At 41.7% G+C, this 19,848-nt stretch overlaps 1 protein-coding gene across 8 annotated transcripts in view; it reads left to right on the forward strand.

Annotated features, from left to right (window-relative positions):
• Positions 1-19,304, forward strand: part of LYPD6B (LY6/PLAUR domain containing 6B) — a 173,719-nt gene extending 154,415 nt beyond the window's left edge. For 4 of the 8 annotated variants that reach the window (XM_080798815.1, XM_080798812.1, XM_080798814.1 and 1 more), the window contains 4 exons: positions 10,360-10,512; positions 13,223-13,321; positions 16,903-17,033; positions 18,566-19,304. In XM_080798815.1, coding sequence (XP_080654941.1) covers positions 10,398-10,512; positions 13,223-13,321; positions 16,903-17,033; positions 18,566-18,745 — 525 coding nt within the window. In that variant the 5' untranslated portion in view covers positions 10,360-10,397 and the 3' untranslated portion in view covers positions 18,746-19,304. The remainder of the gene's footprint in view (positions 1-10,359; positions 10,513-13,222; positions 13,322-16,902; positions 17,034-18,565) is intronic. The other 4 variants (XM_080798816.1, XM_080798819.1, XM_080798818.1 and 1 more) reach the window with 1 other exon arrangement.
• Positions 19,305-19,848: the final 544 nt, after the last annotated feature.

Here is a 19,848-nt window from a genome sequence, read left to right on the forward strand (position 1 = left end):
GTCTGTGGGGCGCCTGGGCGGCTCAGTGGGTTAAGCCTCTGCCTTCGGCTCAGGTCATGATCCCACGGTCCTGGAATCAAGCCCCACATCCGGCTCTCTGCTCAGCGGGGAGCCTGCTTCCCTTCCTCTCTCTCTGCCTGCCTCTCTGCCTACCTGTGATCTCTGTCTGTCAAATAAATAAATAAAATCTTAAAAAAAAATCTGTGTCTGTGTATATGCACACACGTACATGTATGTGTGTGGGAGTGCATATATGCATGCGCACATATCCAGATGAATTGATTGCCTAAGACTTCTGCTTTGTAAAGACATTCTCTCCTGTTAGAATAGATACAGAGAGATTCAAATGAGGAACACATCTCTATGCACACTTTGTTTTTATGGTCCCTTTTCTATGTCAGCTGAGACCAAATGAAGTCAGAAGTCTTAGCCGTCATCTACACGCTGACCCTGAAAGCTACATTTTCTCAGTTGAGTTGTGTATGCCATAAATATGAGAATGCATGCTTGGCAAGAAACATCCCTCCAACAAATGTAGAATAATGGATTCTTAGCCAGCTGTTGGACATTTCAGCCTTGATTTCTATTATGAGAGCCTTGATTGGTTATTAAAAGAAACGGGTTCAGTAAAGCAAACAAGGGTATGGGACATAAGAACAATGTCTTCCATGCCCAGCCTGTGCTGCCGCTTAGTTTATGTCTGTGTAGTTCTGCCAGTGGAATTGCTCATTAACAGCACTAAACACCTGTGTGCCTGCAGCTCTCTTGCAGAACGCCTGTCCGCTGGTATCTTTCTCTCAAATTTAAAGACCTGCTTCTCCCATGGAAAAGAAAATAATCTCTCGCATTTGCCTCCCCGACAGCAGAAATATCACTGTAGAATTATCTTTTAATATTATGCCCTTGGCTTTTTTTTTTTTTTTTAAAGAAATGGCCAATTGAAGGATGCGTCTGGAGCTCTTTGAAACAAATTTCAGGCATTGTCCATATGTTGTTTGGTGCTCTCTGTATGATGAGACATAGGGCCCATCAGTTTGAGAATTAAGTATCAGAAAGAGTTTGCTTTTAACAAATAATGAAAATATGTGTCCCTCTTAGTCCCTAAGAAGTACAGAGCAAAAGGTAATGCACAGTAGATGAACGAAGTTTAGCGGTTAAGATCTTTCTCTCATCTAATAAGGTTTTTACTCTGCATTTTGAGAGCTTCAATGCATAAGTGATTTGGCATAAGCCTCCTAAAAATCATTTATGGATATAAACTGAGCAAAAATTATTTCACCTGTATGAAGGATACTCTCAAATTTAATCAGTTAACATCTATTTATTAGGTTCCCACCGTTTGTCCAAATAGTTCAATAAAACCTGGCAAACCAATCTTGATTCTTTTTAGAAGGAGCACATTATCCAATTCCTAATCATCTAAGCTTTTTAATCTTGTTCATGTGGAGTTCTTAACCATCTCTTCCAGTGTCATCAAAACCTTCTCAAAACATGTAAACTCATGTTTTTGACAAAAACTCAGTAGAAAAGCTATTACGTGGGAAGGGTGTTATTTTTTAGTTTTTTTTTTTTCTTAAAATTTGAATCACGTTTAGATAGTTGTCTTTAGAATTGATTTGACTATTTTCCCACCCAAATTGCACACCTATTGCCTTGTATTAACTCACGATTAGATTTAAGGTTCATTTGCATAATGTTATTTTAATATTAGCACTGTTTTAGACATTTTATCAGGTTGCATGTAGTAGAAAAAACTTTTTAGCACTGTAAAATGTGCAGCCTGCTATTTAGAAATGAGATATTCATTTCTGTGAATTTTTGATCCTATGATTGATGAGATTTTAAAAAGTTTTTATCCTTCTACACATTATAGCAGGAATCTGAAATATGGGAATACTGTATTACATTTATGACTTTTTATGGTATAACTGGAAATCTTCATTAGTATCCTTCCATAAAAATCATAAAATATTAGAAGTGGAAAGAACCTTGGATTCCTTCCAACTTTTCATTTGGTTGCAAGAAAGATAATTCCTAAATATCCTTTAGAAATTAGTGCAAAGAAATCAATACTGTTTACCAGATTTGGTCCAGCTAGTATGGAACAGAATTGGACAGTTATATCCCTTAATCTTATCTCTGTTCTCCTGCTAATGATGTCTGAAGAAATGGGGAGAGAGGGTAGGATCTAACATTTCTTCAACGCCATCTAAGTAAAAGCTGCTTTACCTGCGTGATTACACCCAATTCCTACAACAGCTTAAGAAATTTACCTACATGGCTCTAAGCCTCCCTTATCTTATTGACAAATGGAGACAGTATTTCTTAACTCTGTGGTCACCTGGTTAGTAAACGTAGAAGCAGGATTTATAGTTTTCATAAGAAATTGAACATGACACAAAGAAATGAAAATATATTCCATGCTCATGGACTGGAAGAACAAATATTGTTAAAATGTCAATACTACATAACGCATTTAAAGCAACATACACAATTAATGCAATCCCTATCAAAATACAAATACCATTTTTCACAGAGCTAGAATGAACAATCCTACAATTTGTGTGGAATCACAAAAGACCCCAAATAGCCAAAGCAACCTTGAAAAAGAAAAGCAAAGCTGGAGGCATCATAATTCCAGACTTTAAGTTTTATTATAAAGCTGTAATCATCAAGACAGTGTGGTACTGGCACAAGAGTAGACACATAGATCAATGGAACAGAATAGAAAACCCAGAAATTGAACCCACAACTCTATGGTCAACTAATCTTTGTCAAAGCAGGAAGAAATCTCCAATGGGAAAATAACAGTTTCTTCAACAAATAGTTTTGGGAAAAGTGGACAGCTACATGTAAAAGAATGAAACTGGATCACTTTCTTAACCATACACAAAAATAAATTCAAAATGGATGAAACATCTAGATGTGAGACCTGAAACCATAAAAATCCTGGAAGAGAACAGAGGCAGTAATTTGTCTGACATCAGCCATAGCAACTTCTTTCTACATAGGTCTCCCGAGGCAAGGGAAACAAAAGCAGAAATGAACTATCAGGACTTTATCAAGACAAAAAGCTTCTGCACAGTGAAGGAAACAGTCAACAAAACTAAAAGGCAGCCTATGGATTGGGAGAAGATATTTGCAAATGACATATCAGATAAAGGGTTAGTATCCAAAGTATACTATAAATAACTTAAAAGATCCAACACCCCCCAAATGAATAATCCAGTTAAAAAATGGGCTGAAGACATGACTAGACCTTTCTCCAAAGAAGACATCCAAATGGCCAACAGATATATGAAAATATGGTCAACATCACTGTCAACATCATGCCAGAGAAAGACAGATACCATATGATTTCACTCATATGTAAAGTTTAAGAAACAGATGAACAAAGCGGGGAAAATAAGAGGCAAACCAAGAAACAGACTCTTACCCATAGAGAACACACGGATGATTCCCAGAGGGGAGGTGGGTGAGAGGGTGGGTTAAATAGGTGATGGGAGTTAAGGAGGACATTTTGGGTGATGAGCGCTGGGTGTTGTATGGAAATGTTGAATCACAACATTGTACACCTGAAACTTATATTACACTGTATGTTAACTAACTGGAATTGAAATAAAAACTTAAAAAAAAATGCTGATCCCGTAAAAAAAAATATATGTAGAACCAGAATTTTATTCTGGGTGCCCTTTCTGAATCTAAAGTCTGTTGTTTTTCCTCCTTTTTAAAATGATTATATTAATCCTTGACGGGCACATCTCACATTGAGTTTTTGGCCCCAATGATATGCGTGAGTACTGGGATTATGTCTCTTATTTATTATTTTCTAAGTGCTCAGCAGAGTACCTGGTATAAAAACATGACTTATAGTCCTACTACTTTTTAAGATTTGGGTAAGCTGGTAATGAGAGGTTGAGTCATGACCCTATTTTTCCTTAGTGAATGTTGTTGTCCATGGAGATTTTGTATTTTCTGATGAAAATAATAGATTGGGTATAAGGTTAATTTCTCTCCTGTATTTTGCTCCAGGCACATAAAAAGGCTAGATTAAATATCTTTAAAGAGATTTATGTATTTTTTTTTTAAAGATTTCATTTATTTACTTGCGAGAGAAAGAGAGAGAGAACAAACAAGTGAGCATGGGTGGGGAGGGGCCAAGGAAGAGGGAGGAGCAGGGTCCCTGCCGAGCAGGGAGCCCAACTCGGGGCTTGGCCCCTGGACACTGGGATCATGACCTGAGCCAAAGGCAGACACTTAACTGACTGAGCCACCCACGTGCCCCAAGGAATTTATATTTAAACTTAGGGGGAAGAAAGATTTTTCATGTATCAGAAATAGACTACTGATTAGAGAAGGTAGAAGCTCTCGTCTTAGGAGTGGGGCTCTTGATGGCCAGGCAAGGTTAGCAGTTGAGAACTCAGTCCCCCTGCAAAGAAGGGAACTAGCACAGAGTCTGGCATAAGTCCCATGAAACGCTGTTCTTGAATTTAATGAGAACCAGAGTATCTCCATTGGCCCACCTGGCCCAACAGCCAGAAACAAGTAACATAACCTTTGTTGCGGATGGTAAAGTTTTCTGGCAAGTTTCTCCTTTTGAGAGCAGTGTTTTCATCGAGTCCATTCTTTCTGGGTAAAATTTCAGCACTCATTTTGAATTTCCACTTTGCCTTCCTTCTTTTTACAAGAGAAGCCAGGCCTATTAAAGTTTGTCATTAAAGTGTCTTACTGCGGGATAAGTGATGCTTTCAGGAAGGTGTGAATGTGAGTGTTGATGGGCATGTTGGACTTAGCAGAGCTGCCTCCTTTAAATTATCCATTTCATTTGTTTTATTGGCAGCTGGAGTTAGCCTTGGCTTGCTGACTCATTTTCAGCAACTGTGCAGGAAGTACCAGTATTTACCACATCTATCTGGACTCTTCTTTTTCATCTGTCCTTGTGAGTCCATTTCTTTATCTTTGGACATGCTACCAATTCCTTACTGCCCACAATCTCTGTCTTACTTGCTAAGGGAAGCGTTCCTTATAGGTCATAGCTAAGATGTTGGTTCTATTCAAAAAGGTGTTTATAGGGTATTTACCATGCCCTGAGCCTTGACCCAGGTAATTTAAAATTAACATAGGTCATGTTCCTGCCCCCAGATTATTTATGGTGTCAAGGGCATGCTGCTTCTTGAAGCTCCCATCAGTTTTGCACGTTTTCTGTGGATGCATAAGATGCCATGTATAGGACAAGATGATGATGACTACTCAGACCTGAGACATAGTCATGCTTCTGGACCAAGTGCTGTGTAGGTCCTTTACTCTGGGCAATAGTAGGCCAAAGTCTCAAGCGGGTTTTGTAAGTTTATAAATCTGGCTACCTGCCATTTCCTAGAAGGCCTGAGAGTTGCCCATCCCTGTGGTATCCCTATAAAGGTGCTTTGCAGAAAGCACCCCATCTTTTGGCAAAGAAGCACACTGCCTTCTGGAACAAGAATTAGCATACTTTCCAAAGAGAAGATCATAAAACAAATGGAAGGGCAGCACCGCAGGTGAGGGGTTTCTGACCAGGCCTACCATCTGGGAGAAGAGTATAAAAATAATGTGCTCTGTCTGGGGAGGAATGTTTTTGAGCTACCCATGAACTTGAGGAGTGTATACCACATCCCTGATGTATGTACGGAATTTTCTTAGTGCCAAACATATAAACATCTAAGTCAAAGGAAACCCAATCATGACAGCTGTATCCTGAAACAGCATGCAGCCTCTCTTCACTATCATTTGGGTCTGATTCCTTTGAGATACTCAGCCCAGGGAGAAAATATGTATAGACACAAAATTTTGCAAATAACCCTAAGAAGCTTACAGGTCACCCCTCCCCCCTATGAAGAACTCTGCTTTATGTGATGGTCCTGGAGAAAGTAACAGAATGAAGATTTTTTTGTTTTCCTTTTGGAGCAAAATACAAGCTCTGCTGTAACCTTGTTCTGTAACCGAGACCGCACTGAAAGCCCACTCAGCAGAGTCCCAGCAGATGATTTTTAGTTCAGAGTCTCTGTGAAATGATTCTAAATGTAAAACAACTTTCAGATACCATACTTAGTCATTTGCTTTTTCATTATCCTAATGTCTTTTGGTTGTGAAAGATGAAACAGTCATGTTAACACAAACCTACCCACTGCAGAGCAGATAGAGATGGATCTGGGCACTTAGGGGAGAAGCAGGATAGGGGAATGGGTTATAGAGCCGGCTCTGGAAAACAGGCGATGTTTTTATTTAGTGTTTTTCTCATTTGACAGGTAAAACTTCTGCAGTTCTAGAGAATTTTGATGGAATAAGGCTGTGCCGTTTTAGCTGAAAACAAAATGAAAAGACACCAGTCCATTTGGAAGCAATTTTCCTACAGTTTGTTTTTCACTACTGCTCAAGGGTAGTGGGCTAGAGGAAGCGATGTGGGAATGTTTTGAGGGGATGTTCCAGGCAGGGTGCTAGGGTCTTTATGCACAGTCTCTGAACCTCTCTTGTACAACAGTAATGAGGCCACCTTCCCTATGGTGGCCTCATTACCCAAATACAAATCTAATCCTTGGGTGTGTTGTTCCTTTGGTTGATTTTAAGTCGTCTGCCCATCCACTCTTTTATTCAGAGATGACTTTGGGATTCCCAGATAGGTGATTTCTACATTCCTCTACATTCTCTATTATTGGCATCCCTTTATTCTGGGAGTTAGAAATAAGGCTAAGGGTTTGGGACTTATCACTCTGCAGAGACAAAGCATTTTTTCAAAATTAGAGAAATCTAAAACCAAATAATTCCTTGATTTTCGTTAGATCCCAAATCCTTGCCATGGCCTGTAAGTGCTTGTATGATCTGGGACCCCCTTCTGGGAACACGCGGGTCACACTGACCACTTTCTGAGTTCCTCAACAAGGCACACTCCTTATCTTGGGACCGTGGTATCTTTTCACTTCATTCTTTGCTTGGATGCTTTCTTCTCATCCTGGGCCCACCATATATGTAAAGTAGCTCCTCCTGTTGTAACACATCTCTTTATTGTATTTATCTCAGAATTAGGATTATCCGAAATTATGATTTTCCCATATTTATTGCCTATCTTCTTCTAAAATGCAGACATGATGAGAACAAAGACCTTGTTGGAGATCCAGTAATAACAAGGTCTTTCTATGCACTACATGTCAGTAATGCCATGTTGAATGAAGGAATGGGCTTCTGTCTCACATAGAGATTACATGGGGCAAACCAGGGATTCTGGCTTGTGATTTCTGGTTCATCAGAGGGAATGTTTACCTGGGGAGTAGTAGAAAATGGCGAACATAGCTGATGAGATAGAGTGCTTCACAATATCAACTAATTTAATTCCCACAGCCTTATGAGGTAAATGTTATTACTTCCATTTTATAGATGCATAAGTTGTTGTATGGGAGGTTAAGGAACTTGCATGAGGCTGTGTTTGGAAAGATGTATTTGAGCCAATGCTGTTTACTACGAGATAGAAAGTGCCCATGTGCCAAGCACTCGGTAGAGTGCTTCATACACGTGGTGTCATTTAGTCTGTGCTTCAACACCCTGGGGTAGGGACTGTTGTTATGCCTCTTCTACAGATGGGTAAGCTGAGGCTTGGGAAGTTTAATCAACTTGTCTGAAGTCCCACCTTTGCTTAGTGATGGAAAAGGGACTGAATGTAGACAATATGCCTCTTCAGTCTAGAATCATAGACATCATACAGGGTGGCTATTGGAACACAGTGAATTTGAGGTTTTTGAAAGAGAGATTAGTCTCCCCTACTCAAAGACTCCCCACTGGTGTAAAGCAGGGGTCTTCATTCCTGGTATCCAGATTCATAATGAATATGGAACTGTCCAACTCAGAGAAATGAATAGGAGAAGTAGAATTTGTACCAGTGTAATGACTTGTTTGTAAGGAGTAATACAGTTAGCTGTAAGAAATGTCTATTTCTTCAGAAAGAGCATATGAATAGGATTTGGAAATCTGATAACTCTGAAAGGTCAATTTTGGTTTCTAAAGTGGAACCAGGAAAAAATATATATATATATTTTTCTCATGTAAAAGTTATATAAAAAATATATAGAAACAGTAGGTCTCATTCTGTCCTGAACTGAAATGAAATGCAGTATATAAAGTTTAGCACTATTGATTTTTGAAGCTTGCCAGGTTTTCCTTTACACTGAGTACTTCCTTAGAGACTCGGTTCTCAGTGGCAGAAGCTGTCTGTAGGGATGGAGGTGCTGTGGCTGTATTTTGTCTGTTATCCAGTTCCATCTCCATAGATAGACCTTAGCCACACATGGAAAACCAGTCTACTCCCAACACAAGAAAAGTAGAATCCCCAGATTCCATGCATTAGTAGCCTGGCTTCAGACAAAATCTCCATGTGAAGGATTATGCTCATAGGTGCAGAGATCACACTTTTCTTCTTTGAAAAATTCCCTAAACCTACTGAGACCAGCTGATTCAGCAAGAAGAAAATGAACTCAGGCAATATTATCGAACTCTTAAGATTCTAGCATTTTCACAGACTCATATTACAAGTGCTGTTACTACACTACCCTATGTGAGTCTACCTGAGCCTATATTTGATGCTTACAATTACCCCGCCATGTGGGCAGAACAGGTGTTATTAAGCCACATTATAGATGACGAAATTGAGGTTAATAGAGCTTCCAGAGCTTGCCCAAGTTCAGGCAGCTAATAGAGAGCAAAGCCAATACCTGAACCGAAGTCTTTGGACTCCAAGTTACATTCTTTTCCGCTTCCCACACCTCCCCCTTGCCAAAGAGAACAAGTTTGTGGTGACACAGTAGGTTCTTAGCATCTCTCCTGAAGAGCTTCTTACTACCAGGTTGCTTCTAGAGGGTAGGACCTCTGGGAACTTAAGATGAACCATCTTACTCAGTGCTCTGTGGACGTCTGTTGTTTCATGGGTACCAAGCCTGCCTACTTTAAGTCTTTGAAAGCTGCGAGTAGTATTTGTGGGCTGGGACTAACATTATATGGTTTTCAGCTTTTCAAAGAACTTTTATTCTGCTTCTTCTAGAACCTACTGGCAGCTTCTTGCACCAGGTATGACAGACACAGGTGGGGATGGTGTTCTTTTTTTTTTTTTTTTAATATTGTATTTATTTATTTAACAGAGAGAGAGAGAGAGAGAGATCACAAGTACGCAGAGAGAAAGGCAGGGCGGGAGGGAGGAAGCAGGCTCCCCCCGCTGAGCAGAAAGCCCAATGCGGGGCTCAATCCCAGGACCTTGAGACCATGACCTGAGCTGAAGGCAGAGGCTTAACCCACTGAGCCACCCAGGTGCCCCTGGGGATGGCATTCTTACAGTGACTCCTTTCTCTTCTCCATGCCTTTGTGCTCTGGGATCCAGCAGAGACTCACTTTCTCAAATTCACTGTTCTTTTACGGACCGTGCTTCCCACTGCTCCAACTCTTATGAGTCCTTCCAGGTTCTGAAAATGTTGCAGAATTTCTCAAACTTGAGTGTCTACTCAGGGAATGGTGTTGACAGAAAGGTGGCTTGGTATAACTTCAGGGAACCATGCTCTGAACCCTGGTCAGTAAGAGATTGGGTGATTCAGCACAAAGCACCCCGGTTAGCCTCAGGCAGTGAGAGAATGGGGTGCAGCCATACCCCTGCAGCTGCTTGTTCTACTGGAGCCTGGAAGGCTTTTGGGTGTCTGGCTCCAGCTCTGTTGGCTGGTGTCAAGGCCTGACCAGTAGAAGGCAGTAATCGCTTAATTTTCACCTGTGTGGGGGCACCTGGGTGGCTCAGTCAGTAAGCGTCTGCCTTCAGTTCAGGTCATGATCCCAGGGTCCCAGAATTGAGCCCTACCTCAGGCTCCCTGCGTCTCCCTCTGCCACTCCCCCTGCTTGTGTCCTCTCTCTCGCTGTATCTCTCTTGGTCAAATAAATATATAAAATCATTTAAAAAACCAAAAACAGGGGTGCCTTGGTGGCTCAGTGGGTTAAGCCACTGCCTTCGTCTCAGGTCATGATCTCAGGGTCCTGGGATCGAGCTCCGCATCGGGCTCTCTCGTCAGGGAGCCTGCTTCCTCTTCTCTCTCTGCTTGCCTCTCTGCTTACTTGTGATCTCTCTCTCTCTGTCAAATAAATAAATAAAATCTTAAAATAAAATTAAAAAAAAGCAGCAACAACAACAAAAACTTTCCCCTGTGTGGGAAGAATACCGTTTACCAATAGGTATGGGCCCTACAGAACAAGTAGATGGTGGAATATATTTGAATAATCAGGATTTCCAAAGGAAAGCAAAACACTCTCCTACTGATACACAAAATGCAGATAACTGTGACCAGTCTCTCTCTTTCTTCATCGTAGAAATGTGAGTCTGGGATTTTCCCACAGCCAAGGTCAGAATGCTGCCCCTCCGTCATGCTCTGGCTGTCGCTGCTGTCCAGGTCTTCATCTTGTCAGAAAACTGGGCATTGGGCAAGAACATCAACTTCTACAATGTGAGGCCTCCTCTGGACCGTAAGTACTGGTCAAGTCATAGTTCACGGCTGTGGGGTCAGGGTGACCATTCAGAGACCCTCTTTCCACCTATCGTAACTTTGACTGCTCTGGAACGTTTGGTTTACACCTAGAATAAACGAGGAAGTCCTCCCTGCTTCCATGGCGAGGGGTAATTCATGGTGACAGAAGTTTGCTCTATTTCTTTAAAATGGTTTGGCTTTCTGCTGAAGTTTCCAAGGGGTTCTTGTTTAAAATAAGCTCTTAAATATTGTTCCCAAGAATGGCTTAGCAGAGAAAATTCAGTGTTCTTTGTTGATCTGTTCCTTGTAGAAGGATATTGGCTGTAGGAAGTTTCTCCATAAATGATACATTATTTTTTTTTTTTTTAAAGATTTTATTTATTTATTTGACAGAGATCACAAGTAGGCAGAGAGGCAGGCAGAGAGAGAGGAAGGGAAGCAGGCTCCCCACTGAGCAGAGAGCCCGATATGGGGCTCGATCGCAAGACTCTGGGATCATGACCTGAGCCGAAGGCAGAGGCTTTAACCCACTGAGCCACCCAGGCGCCCCTAAATGATACATTCTTTCAAATGGTCATTAACAATTTTGGAACAGATTAGTTTATTTGAAATTTAGAGGGACAGATTACTTGGATTTGTATTGATACTGTGTAGTCACTATTAGAAAGAAAACTTTCCCACTAATATCTTAAAAAAAAAAGTATCAGTGAATATCATCTATAGGATAAAATAAATATATATATTTAAAAAAAAAAGATGTTATTTATTTTAGAGCGAGAGCACATGAACACGGAGGGGCCAAGGGAGAGGAGGAGAGAATCTCAAGCAGACTCTGCACGTTACATACATATATGTGCATATATGTGCTTGTATACAGATATCCTCTGTCTTCCTTTCTCTTCAGACAAGTAAAACTTCTCTGATAATGTTTTATTAGGGAAAGATTGTTGTAGACAACAATTATTTGATTGAAACACCGATGCCTGGGGTTCTCACACCTGGAAGAGTATCAGAGTCATGATAAAAGACTTTAAAACTACATATTCCCTGGTCCCTTCTGCAGAGATTCAGTCGTCAGAAGGGTGGATGCAGATTATTTTTTTCTCTTCTTTGTCTTCCCAACCCCCTCTTCATTTTAGAAAAGCTTTCCTGATATTATTAATGCACAGCCAGGTTTAGGAACCACTGTATTTATACTACTACCTTTTTTTTTTTTTTTAAGATTTATTTATTTATTTGAGAGAGAGCATGCATGTGGGCAGGGAGAGGGCAGAGAGAGGGAAAAGGAGGGAATCTCAAGCAGAATCCGTGCTGAATGCAGAGCCTGATGCAGGGCTCGATCCCATGACCCTGAGACTATGAACTGAGCTGAAATGAAGAGTCAGACATATAACTGACTGAGCCACCCAGGCACCCCTATACTACTTTTAGATGAAGCCTATATCATTACTGTTCTTTACTTTGTTTTTTTATTATTTAGGACATTGTGTGTGCATGTGCATATACATAAATATCACACACACATGTACACAAGTGTACCACACACACACACCTTGACTATCATTTATTATACATTTCTAAATTAGCAACGATTATATTATGATTATATTACATTATTTATGACATGGCACAGACATAGTTTTAATAAAATCTAAATTATACATTTTCAACTTTTTAGGTCTAATACAATTTTATGATAAGAAAAAAACACATTTAAAAAAATGAAAAAAAAATTTTGACCAATGCGTGGTCAGGTTACTAGGGTGGTTTGGGGTTCTCCTTGATCTTTATCTGCCTCCAGAAATGGAAGAATTGAAAGTTTTACACAAGGCTTTGTATCATGGCTTGTAAAGAAATGTCAAATTCATTATACTTTTGACTTCTTGCTCATTAAAACAACAAGGTACAAGGTAGGAAAGAAAAAAAGGATAGAGACAAAAAGGACATTCTAGTTGCTTTCAATGCAGATAGCCAGCAGTCATAATTCCCGCTTTCTGTAACACTCTAGCCTGAGCATAAGAGCCTGAGAATTACTTCCATCCTTATAGGAAATGTTACGTTCCTGACTGAGGTCTAATGCTGTGATAATTGACATATATCAAGTGAGATTGCTGTAATGGAAGGGCGTGTGGACAGAAACTAGCATGATTTGACAGGGGGGCAGGGTCTCTCCTAGATATTTTCATTGCAACCTCCTGTTTAATATTCAGGATTCCTCTGCATGTCCTGGGGATCTTTATTGTCAGGGTTACTGTAAATATTATTATTTCTTGGAAATATAAAAACCACACAGCTACTTAGTGGGAAGAGTAGAATTCAAGCTCACACTTATCTGCCTCTAGTTCTTCTCAGGGGCCACTCTGTACCAAGTTATTGGTTCTGACACTATCCCCACCCTTGCCCGTTCTCTCAATTCGCACTTATTCCCAAGTTATAAATTGTAATGGAGCGATATTTCAGAATGGCTTGTGGAATCATTTTCCGTACTCTCTAGTAGATAAGTAGGCAAAGTATTTAAAGAAAAGGGAATAAAAAACATGCTCCGAAGTCTGGCAGTTACGTCCAGCTCGCTAGCAACAACAGTTCTCAGGATGATGGCTTGTACGTTCTGTTTGATCTAACAAAAGTTGCTAATTTTGTGCCATCTTTGATGTTTGAAAGTTTGTCCTTTGTAACCTTTCTGTTTCACCGTGCATTTTTCTTTAAAGCTACGCCATTTCCAAACAGCTTCAAGTGTTTTACTTGTGAAAATGCAGGAGATAATTATAACTGCAATCGATGGGCAGAAGACAAATGGTGTCCACAAAGTAAGTGTGCTGAGTTTGGAAGACGCTCTTGTGATCCTACCTTATTTAGGCCTCTCATGTCTGGCCCTGAGCAGACATGCCATATATAATGGGATTAGCATATCAACAGGCTGATGATGTTCTGTAGCAATCAGAGATTTAAGAGACTATGCAGATATTAGACTATTCTGACAGTATTTGGAAACTGATGGCATACCCTCAATTTGTCAATGTGTATGTGTCTCCAAGGAGAATTTCTTAAATAGTGTTTATCAGGCAGAACAAATAAACCACAATATTGTCTAAGGCATTCTAGGAATTTCAGAAATGCTTGATGATACCTCTAGGAAAGTCATATGAACTGGCTGAAACAAAGAAAGGTTTTTATACTCTTGAGATACATTGATGCTTTGGTAACTCATTCATTCATTTGACAAACATTTGAGTATCTTCTTAGTTTGCTTAGTTCACTGAAATATCCCTAGTGCCCAGTCCAGTTGCCTGGCCCATACTAAGCACTCAGTAAATATTTGTTGATAGAATGAACACGTGCCTTTGATTAGGTGGTCAGGAAAATCTCTGAGGAACTAAGACCTGACTGACCAAAACAAGGCAGCCATGCAGAGATCTGTAGAAAGAACATGCTAGGAAGAGGGAACCCCAAATGCAAAGTCTGCAAGAGAACGAGATTTGGCCTCTTCAGTTAACAGGACGGAGACGGGCCGTTAAAACTTAGTGGGAGATAGAGAAGGGGTCTCATGGAAATAAGGACCAGGGCACATAGGATCTTCTTTTTCTGGTCGAATTTGGATTTCATTATAAATGTGATGGGAAGGCAGGAGGGGGTTGTATGCTAGGGAAATACAGGATACTAGTTGTGTTCTAAAATACTGCTCTGCTGCTATGTGAAGAGCGGGTGGTTGGGGACAAGAGTAGAAGGGGACACCAGATGGGGTCTTTCATTGTCTTCAGGCAAGAGAAGATGGCACCTGGGGCTAGGGTGGTAGGAATCGAGGGACAAGAAGTTCAGTGATTTATTATATACAGACTTGGCGGTAAGGCAGACCGGATATGCTGATGGGGGATTTGGAATTGGAAAGCTCTACTTAGAGCTATAAGAAGATCAGGTTATTCACATTTTTTTAGGAGGTACTATTTTTTTTTTTTTAGGTTTTCAGACCTAAAAGCCCGAGAAAAGCCAACCAGCCAACTGGTTAAAGATGACCAGTTTTCGTGTTCTATTACCTTGACTCTTTTGGAAATTTCTGTATCATATTCCATAAAGCAGTGAAATAGCCTCACCTCTTCCAGAGAAAGCCAGTGTGTGGCCCCAAGAAATAGTCCACACTGCAGACCTTTCTGGGGCCTGGGACCCTGATTCTGTAAATTAGCACAAATGGTTATGACATCTACTTGGACAGTATTTGTCATGATTTCTTTTCAAAAATAATTATTATAATTTTTTCTTGAGGTTCTTTTATGTTTCCGTAGAGTAACCCTCAATTGGGTATGTGCTTGTGAATACATGAATGTATGTTATGCATTTGGAGACTTCTACATTTTGCACAGAAATGTATCTTAGTTATTTCACAGTTTTCAAGATTGACTGATGCTTGCTTTATTACCTTATTTCAGAAGGTGGGTATCATTCTTTTGGTATTTGCTTTAAATTCCCCTGAAACACTTGGTGGTAAGGATGAACACAGTAGTAAATTGGTGTCCAACTTCTTGTGCTTCATCTTCACAGACCGTATTATTTTGAATTGTATCAGAACACTGTTCCCCCAGGTCTGTGCGTAACGCCCCAAATTGTCATTTATTCATCAAAGCCATTTTTAATGGGAACGTGCATGGATATTTGGGGTTTTGGAGTTTTATCTCTGTTGAAATATGTGAACAAAAGAGGAATGCTGCAGCTTTCCACCACCAAGCAAATGTCAGAGATGGGAAAGCAAAGCCAGTGGACTCTTCCAGGTCCACCCTGAACACCTGCTGTTTAAAGAGCTCACCATGAAATAACCCCATGTTCCAGTGTGCATGAGGGTACATTCTTGACTGTTCTCCAGTCAAGCCCCAAAGATACTAACCATCTGAAATTCTAACCGAGGGTGTAATTTCGTACAATTTGACATTATTTAGGGGAGTGATAGTCAACCATTTCTTGGGGCAAACAGGCCCACAGCCATTGTTCGATGTCATCTCAGGTTTCCTTTTCACCTTCGAGTTTTCCTTCTGTGGTCTGTCAGTGTTGTTAAGAGCGGTTCTCTGTGTAACAGGATATGACAAGAATGACATTTCTTGTTTTATTTACCCTGGCTTCTGTTCTGACTTTCCAGGGCTGCTTTAGCACGGGTGACATTTTATATGAACAACACAGCTACCAGTTTTCAGCTCTCCTTTGTTTGAAGTCTAAGTTGAAATGCCTTTCCAAAACATTACAGTCATTCCTTTTCCTTCCGAATGCGGAAGTCAGCTACTCCTGTCGAGCGCCCCACACCACCATCTGGTTTCATACTGAGTGTGCTGAGAGGCAGAATAGTGTTCTGGGGAAGAGTACAAAACCCTAGAAAACAGCCCAGGTTAGAATCCTACCTTCCACCACCTTCTACCCGATGGAACTGTGGGCCTTGGTTTTGGGTTGTTATAGTTTTTAATCTGTACAATGGTATTAATATGACTTGTCTTAAAGCTTATCGTAAGGATTGGCTGGGTGAATGCATGTTAGAGTGTGTAGCTGCTGGTACCCACTTGGTAGGTGTTAGTATTATTTGAAGTTACAACAACCCTATCGAAATATCAGCATACTTTTTATTTAACATCATTTTATTTAAAAGAGAGTGAGCGTGAAGGACCTGAAGGGGCTCACTTGTGACCGAGGCCGTTCTGTGAAGCCAGGTGTTCTCCGTATTAAACAAGTCTCCCCCTCCCCCCATCTTATGATATTGCTGTTGTCATCCCTTCTCAGTAAACTAAGGAGCATTGCAGTGGCCTGAGATCACTACGGAGAGATGCGAAACTAAAGCGGAAGGTCCTCGGATAGTGAATGAGATCACTTTCTTTCAAAGTAGTAAAACATGAGTGCTTAAAGCCCTAAGGAAAGTTGTAGAAATAAGCTAGGCTCGTGGCAGGGAGGGGACAGAAGGAGTACGAGTAAAGAAAGAGGAGAAAAATGGGACGACTCAGGAAAAGTCAAACATGCTGGGGGCATTAGAGTGTGGGTAGGAGCGTACATCAGGAAGCTGGTCTTGATGTATACTTTGAAATATCTGCTTTTCATTTCACCTCTTGCCTCTTGGTCGACAAGAAACAAATGCTGAATAATACACCAAAGTGCTCTAGCCCCTTGCATTTACACCGTTCGTTTCATAGAGTCCTAGAACCTGTGTTTCATAGGGGGAGAGGGAGATACAGGCACTTTGATACGAAATAGCAGACCTAAGGTCAGCTTTAGCGGACACCCAAGGCGAGGTGTCCGCGCCTCCCATTAACCCTCTTGCCTGGAAACCTAAGGATCGTCCTGAAGTTTAGTCCTTTCTGAAGTGATTTTCGAGTCTCTCTTTTGCAATGTGACACACGAGGTTGCTTTTTTTCTTCTTGCCTAGATACACAGTACTGTCTGACAGTTCACCACTTCACCAGTCATGGAAGAAGTACATCCATCACCAAAAAATGTGCCTCCAGAAGCGAATGTCATTTTGTTGGCTGCCACCACAGCCGAGATTCTGAACATACAGTAAGGAGTTGTGTGTGTAAAGTAACTGTCCTGAGGTTTTTTGTTCCTGATGGCTAGTTACACATAATGGAAAGGCAGGAAGGATGAATGAGATGGTGTATGTGTTTAGTCTTTGGGGAAGGACTCCCTGACAGTGATGCAACGGAGACCACAGAGAAGTTGCAAACTCTCTGTCCTTCAAGGAAAAATAACATTACAAAAAACAACCGGTAATTCCCAGGCCACACAACTACACCCTAGACCTCGGACTTTGGGTAGATTGAAGTCTGCTCTGGAGGCCTGAGAACAAACCATCCATGAGAGAATGACAAACCCACAGAGCCCCACTCACAGGTTTTGCTTTTGGCCAGGTATCAGCAAGCACACTGCCCAGGGAAGCTGGAAGGTGGGGAGAGGGAAGTGGGGACACTTTGACTAAGGAGTTCCTGGTCTTACCCCCTACCTCAGCTTAGATGAGGAAGTGAGAGTCTGAAAGAGTTCATCTGTTTAATAGGATGAACTATAGATAGATTTTATATCACCCTATCTCGACTTTCTCGTCCTAAATGAGCAATTTTCCTCTTTTATATGCCTGGAATTCTGAAATGTTTGTGAAAAAAAAATTACTTGAAAAGTGTGTTAATTTCACGAGATTGTAGAGTTTGATTTAGTCGATGTGTATAGAAAGTGGTTCTGACACCAGTGGCTTCCGGCTCTGGCTCCGTAGGATAGTCTCCCAGGGAACTTTCACAGCTATGTCGTGGGGGATGGGGATCCCAGATGGGCCAAAACGGAACTTCAGGCTGGGGTCCTGGGCATCAGCATCTTTCTTTTTTAAAGCTCCCCAAGGAGATCCTCCTATGCACCCAGGGTCGAAAGCTGCCGATAAAGGTACTTCGGAGCTGCTGCCTTTTCCTCAGCTGGCCAGCCTGGAAGCCTCTGTGAATGGCTGGCTAGGTTTATCAGGTTGAAGCATCATTCCAGGTATTATGACAGGAGATTGCTTCCCCTGAAAACATCTTGTGCTGGGAGGGAGCAAGCCTTTTTCACCACCCAGCAGCTATAATTAGCAAGCCATTGCTGCTGTAATGATAGGAATCAGGTGTTAGTATAGACAATAGAGAGCCATTACTATCCCCTAACAAGTAGTATGGAGAAAGAAAATCAATGACCAGTCCAAAAGGTTCCTCGCTTTCATTTTTGTTTCAGTGTGTTTCCTTACAAACCTTAGAGGATTTGTTGACTCAGTCAGGCAGTCTTGTTCAATTCCCCTTCGTCTTCTTTCCAACGTGCTTATGCTTGGCTCGCTGCAGATAAATCTCTGTTAAATGAAAAGATTCGTCCTTACTTCAAGATCATCCGTACTGCCGGGTCAGTCGGGGGGAAAGTTACTCAAGGGGGCCTGACACTCTCGTAGACTGGATGAGCTGGTGAACTCTAATTCTGTCCAGTCTCAGCGCTGAAGAAGCTTGCTTCAGTGGCTCTTTGCTTCAGCCTTTCCTCTCTTTCCCATTGCTCACTCTCTCTCCCCTGTCGTCTTGCTTTTGTGACAGGAGTGCAGGTCCTGCTGTGAAGGCATGATCTGTAACGTAGAGTTACCCACCAACCACACGAATGCGGTCTTCGCCGTGATGCACGCGCAGAGAACATCTGGCAGCGGCGCCCTCACGCCCTCCTTACCGGCGCTTGCCTGGGTCTCTGTGCTTCTGCTGATGCAAAGCCACTGTTCCTAGGAGAGCAGAAACCGCCTCCTGAAGCACAGGCCAAAAACTGTGTGAACTCTGAACATTTGAGTGAAGACCATTTTCGTACTGGAAGACTGCAGCTTGGACCCCAAAGCGGAAGCCAGTTGTTTGCTGGGCTAGAACACTTCTGCATCAGGCCACGGGATCGAGGAAGGGGACGTGGCAGGAACTGAGGAGATCGTCTAGCTTCCTGGACAGAGGGGCTGCATTTTGTCACTTGCAGCCGGAGGAGCCTGCCAGCATCTGCGACGGGTGGGTGGCGATGAGCCTGTGTTGCTCCTGCCTGCCCAGGCTGTTAGCTGAAGGGATTCGTCAACTCCAAGACTTTTGGAAGCTACGGGGCCAGACCGTCTCCTTACTGTGCATGACAAGCTCAGAGCGTCTCTATGAAATCTCACCCTTCCCCCGTGAGAATGCAGTTTTCCCACCAATGACATAGTCAATGAGAAAGGCAACTAGCTATAGGAAGAAGACTTCTACTTGAACTAATAAGAAACCCATTTGCTCATGTTGGGGGGGAAATAAAAGCTTTTAAATTATACAATGTAGAATGCATGCTTGTGTGTTTCTTGACTGACCTGGTGACCTCAGATAAAACATTTACCAGTGTTGTAAAGAAGGTCACTGAAGTCATGTTTCCATGTACCATGGGTGATATATTCTGGCTTAAATTATAAACTTCCATGCCAAAGTGACCTAGCTTTTTTCTTTTTTGGAAAGGACACTTCCTGGGATGTTCAGTGTGAATTAGTTAATTGAGAAAGTCGGGAAGCCTTTCCTTTTTTTTTTTTTTTTCTTAAAGATTTTATTTTATTTGATAGAGACACAGTGAGAGAGGGAACACAGCAGGGGGAGTTGGAGAGGGATGGGGCTCGATCCCAGCCATGGGGTTCGATCCCAGCCATGGGGCTCGATCCCAGCCATGGGGCTCGATCCCAGCCATGGGGCTCGATCCCAGCCATGGGGCTCGATCCTAGCCCCCTGGGATCCTGATCTGAGCCAAAGGCAGATGCTTAATGACTGAGCCACCCAAGCGTCCCAAGCCTTTCTGATGCAGAAGGATAACAACTCCTCCTAAGAGGCCTCCTCCC

Source organism: Martes martes (assembly GCF_963455335.1).
Source record: "Martes martes genome assembly, chromosome: 3".
NCBI classification, from domain to species: domain Eukaryota; kingdom Metazoa; phylum Chordata; class Mammalia; order Carnivora; family Mustelidae; genus Martes; species Martes martes.